The sequence below is a fragment of the Frieseomelitta varia genome, unplaced genomic scaffold (genome assembly GCF_011392965.1).
Source record: "Frieseomelitta varia isolate USP_RPSP 00005682 unplaced genomic scaffold, Fvar_1.2 scaffold_1647, whole genome shotgun sequence".
NCBI lineage: Eukaryota > Metazoa > Arthropoda > Insecta > Hymenoptera > Apidae > Frieseomelitta > Frieseomelitta varia.
Genome location: NW_025109358.1, coordinates 1 through 4,810, shown reverse-complemented (window position 1 = coordinate 4,810; position 4,810 = coordinate 1). Strand labels below are relative to the sequence as shown.

The following is a 4,810-nucleotide window of genomic DNA, read 5'->3' as shown; positions in this document are numbered from 1 at the left end:
AATAGCGTTGCGTACCTACTTTCGGGAGTTTTAAATATTACGAAGCACTCTTCGCGTTTGATTTTGATAATTTTCTATTTCGTAATTAATGCTAGTGAATTAGTATTGCGAAACAAGATACGCGAATGTAGATTTGGCAATAATCCTTCTGGTTATTGTATTTAGTAGTAAATGTTTTTTTAGTAGCTCTTCTAGCTACTGTATCGCGATTTTCTTCTGGCTATTGTTTTAGATTTTCTTTGTCAGTAGTCCTTCTTCTTACTATATCAAGTTTTCTTTTTCAGCACCTCTTAGCACTGCGCTTGAGTTCATATTGTAATACTAATCCAGTATATATCTTTGCTCCAGTATATTAATTTGCAGAAAGTATTAGTTACAGAAAGTATGCAAAAATATGTAAATTAAAGATTTAAAAAAGTGAAATATAAATCAAAACATGTGACTAAGTGGAAAAAATTTTTACAACAAAATGATTTTTCATCGATCTGCAGTTGATCAACTTATTCGTTTTACTTGAATAGACGAAGTCACAGACGAGGTATTCACCTATAGTAAACTCCCGTATAACGTTAGTTTTTACAGCGTTTTTACAGTTAGTTATATTCCTATAACGCTTCAAAAATATTGCGATTTCTGTTTATATAACGCGTTTCTTCGTATGACGTGCCAAATCGTAAAACAGGAATTACCTGCATTTGTGAATTAAATCTGCTTTTATAGTCGAAATTACAAAAGTATTTACAGTTTTTTAATGTTTTAATAAAACAAAAGATCTCTTACATTTGTTAATGTTTTTTTTAACCAACTGCGTATATATGCCACATATTTTTAAAATACTGTCTATTTAATTAAACATAGAAAATAAAAGTTGGCATAACAATAATTATTTCAAACACGTTCCTTTAGATTATACGCGTTCTGCGAGGAAAATTCCCGTAGAACACGATTTCCTAAAATGCGAATTGATATATCGTGTATACCGCGTTATGTGGTAGTTTACTGTATTACCACGTTTTACGAGAGTCTACTGTACCTCGTCAGTGATGTAGTTCTTAAATTCATCGCTGTTTGAGCATAGAAGGCGCCATTGGTAATATCCGTAGTCCATCGATAATTTATCGAGGATCGGTATTGCTTAAATTACAAAACATTGTACAGGAAATAAGATATTTTATCCGCGAGGATCGAAAAATTGTTTCAAATGACTTTACTGTTGTTCTTTAACAATCTTTTAAGTAAACGAGGAAGGAAAATTGAAATTTAAAAAACGCCACTGATAATTTGAATTTCACGTTTATTCGGTATATTTTTTATATATTAATACATGTGACATTAAGGACGCTGTAATATATTAACTGAACGTTAATTCTTGTAAGGCTGTCGCCGTCAACAAGAACGAGACATCGATACTGAATATTTACAAAAATACAAAAGCTTACAAAACATCGACTACTATACAACGAACTCTTGTCTAATCGTATCGCTTTCTCTGGTCTACACATCGAAAACTAGCACGAATTTCATCAACGATCAATTTTTAACAAATTCCTAAATAATCTAATCAATGCTTAGGTCCTTTTCTAAAATACAAAATCAGACTTGTTAGTTCCGCGGGGTTGAAATAGAAATACACCCCAAAAGCCCCTATTGGTATTGCATGTTTCTCAGTATACATATAAAAAGAGCGCGTTGCTCTCTTAAAAAGGATCTGAATTTTTTGGTAAGAAGTTTCGTCGATGTATGAAAATCGAAGTCTTTCTAAAATTGTAACAAGTCTATCGTATTTAGGATATCGCGTTGCCTTTTCATATTGTTTGTTATCTTTCCTTGGTCCGATCGCTGCGATGTTTCTTTGTTGAAGTTTCTTTGCGAATTACTGCCGTCAGCATGGACTGCAAACAAACTTGTAATGACTATATACAGAAAGTTACCGCTCGAAACCCTTGCCTGACTCGCAACTCAAACTCTTTTAACAATGTACAAACTTGTTTTCGCTCAGTTTTTCGATTTTTAAATTTTTACACAATGTCACACGATTTTAATTGACGACGTGAAAACAAAATTCTATTCAACTTCAAATCACGTGAAAAAAGACATTGAAAAATTTAGTAGGTGTGTTAAAACATCATTTCTGGTTCGACAATAAAATTGCGTTGCATTTTGTATGTTTGAATATTTCTTTCCTATGTTTCTTATGAACATAGTGTCGGACAACGTGTGAAGATAATTGCAACAACAAAACAGTGAAATTCTATTGAGAGGAAACGTAGTGCACGTAAATTTGTCGATTTAAAATCGAATAACTTTCACGAAACATAATGCACCAAATGAATTACGATTATACGTATTTACGTACGAATTTATGAGGAAGACAACTTTTTGAGATAATGAATCAAATAGAAATCGCGTATGAAAATAATACTACTTAATCGATGACTTTTATATAAAATTGACGAAAAGCGAAAGCTTCGCAGTCTTCACATTTTTACTTTATTTACACGTTCCCTACTTAACGTATCGGTTATTTCGATTCTCTCCTCCGTCCCCGTGAGGGGAATTGATTTTCTTCAACGCAACATTCGTATTTCCTTTCTATCACATATTGTTTAAATCGTAAAATCGTTTGCGCGACGTTAAAGTCACTAGTTGTTAGTCCAGAAAAGATTTCAATGTCTTTCTCTGGAATCTTCTCTGTGCGCGCTGTGTCTACGCGATTCTTGGCCGCTCGGCGTCACAGGCCTGCGTTTTGATCTTTTAAATTTCGCGATGTCCTCTCCGAACACGTCCCCGGTTCGAAGGGCTGATATCAAGTCATCGAATTCACCCTTATTGTCATTTTGTCCATTGCTATTCGCCTCGTTCTTTTTGCTCAACGAGATACTGTTCAATATTCCTTCGCGAGAGTTCTTCCTTTCCATCGTTCTCTTCCGAAGCTAAAATAAATAAATTGTTTCAGAAAGTAGAACTGAAAATATAGCACAGAAAAGACAAACGTAACTTTACGTACCTCTTGCTCCTGCTTTGCCCTCCGTTCTTCCTCTTCTATCTTCTTTCTCATATTTTCTACGTCTTGTCTGGCTTCGGCTAATGCTTGTAGGAAGTTTTCGAAAATGCCGAAGAATTCATCTGGCTGAACGCCTGCTGAATCTTCACCAAAGAGCCTTACTGCCCGATCGAACTATTCAGAGAAATTTCAGTAAATGAAACAAAGGCTGACAATGACAGCTTATCTCGAAACTTACTCTAGTCTTCATATCTTGGAACAAATCCTCCGCTTCCGCTAATCTGCATGTAGCCTGTGCTTGAAAGTCTCTCATTGCTGGTAAAAACATGTCCCCTTGAAGTACCTGAGATTGGCCACGGTGGAATTCTGAGAAAAAGCCGATAAAAGTCAAAGTAATATGTTAACATCGTAGAATATATTAACGTCTATTTGGTAAATGGCGGGTTCATATTTACTAACAGCGACAATAATAATTAATAATTTTTATCTTTAGAAAAAAGATATATAAACTAATAAATTTAAATCGATCTACTTGATAATATTTTAAAAACTTTAATGAGATGAAAGAATGTGTTAGATAATTATTGAATGGTTTCAGATGATGCACATTATGTCACGTGAATAAATTTTTCCTATGAGGACGCGATATTATGAGGATCAATTTCATTTCTCTGAAAGGAATCACATATTTTTTGATGCTGCTTGATATTCTCTGTAAAAAAAAAAAATATTAATCCATGTATATCGAAAAACCATTGATTCAAGAGATATTTTAACTTTAATTTTATAAAATTTACCGTATAAAAGACAAGGAAGAATACGAGTCGTTTTCATTTTCATATTATCCTTGTATTTTATACGATAGATTTTAAAAAATTGGAATTAAAATGTCTGCTAGATTAATTCCTCCTCGACGTAGATTAACACTTTTTATTTTTAGATAGTTAAATAGCATTAATTAATGTATTAAAAATATGATTAGATTTAAAAAAGCAAAATTGATTTTCATATGTCCTCCACGCATTCTCATAAAAAAAAACTTACATCAGATAATAAGCATCGAAACCATTTAACTTTTGTTCGACACATTTCTTCGTATCAGCAATAGTTTCTGAGATATCTATGTAGGTTAATTTAAATAGATTACCCAGTACATTTTCAAACGTACATTCGAAGAAATATTGAAATTTACTATGAATCACCATAGTGTTAACCATGTTAATGAAAATAATTGTAAAGCATACCTATCTCCCTCTGGACGTCCTGAAGACCGTTTTTCAAATTAGCCACCTCTCTCTGTAGATCGGCCATGCTAACTCTAGCTGCGGTCCGAACATGAGGCATGTCCTCCTCGATATCTAATACCTCCCTAAACCTAGACTCGAGAATTTGAACCAAATAGTGCAGTAATGTCGTGCCTTTTGAGCAAGACGATTTGGTATCGACTAGACGATTCAAGGAAGCCAAGCGGAAGCCGCAGGCATTCCCACGAGCGTTCCCGCGATTTACATAATTCCCTAAAGCTAAGACCAATTCCAGAAGTTTTCTGAGTCGCCGAGACCTGGCCACCTGTCGACTAGCTTCGAGCACCGCGCGCATTCTCGGTGTTAATTCCGCAATGCTGGCAGCGAATTTCTTTTTGTAATGAAGAGATCGTAGTCTCTGCTCGTAGTGCGGCACTCTGAAATTTCAACGTATTCTTTTAACGTTTTTCCGTAAAAATCATCTAATTAAATTTAATTCAGTAGGACGTGTATATAGTACACTGTCTTTTTTCTTTTTTTTTTTTTTTTTTTTTCTTTCGTT

At 34.1% G+C, this 4,810-nt stretch overlaps 1 protein-coding gene across 1 annotated transcript; it reads right to left on the bottom strand.

Moving 5' to 3' along the window:
- Nucleotides 1–1,277: 1,277 nt before the first annotated feature.
- LOC122538491 (disheveled-associated activator of morphogenesis 2-like) lies at nucleotides 1,278–4,709 on the bottom strand. Its single transcript, XM_043672622.1, has 4 exons — nucleotides 4,249–4,709; nucleotides 3,243–3,370; nucleotides 3,008–3,178; nucleotides 1,278–2,933 (listed from the first exon to the last, which is right to left on the bottom strand). The coding sequence occupies exons 1-4, from the start codon at nucleotides 4,601–4,603 to the stop codon at nucleotides 2,667–2,669; spliced, it is 921 nt and encodes a 306-aa protein (XP_043528557.1). The 5' UTR covers nucleotides 4,604–4,709; the 3' UTR covers nucleotides 1,278–2,666.
- Between the last annotated feature and the right edge of the window lie 101 nt (nucleotides 4,710–4,810).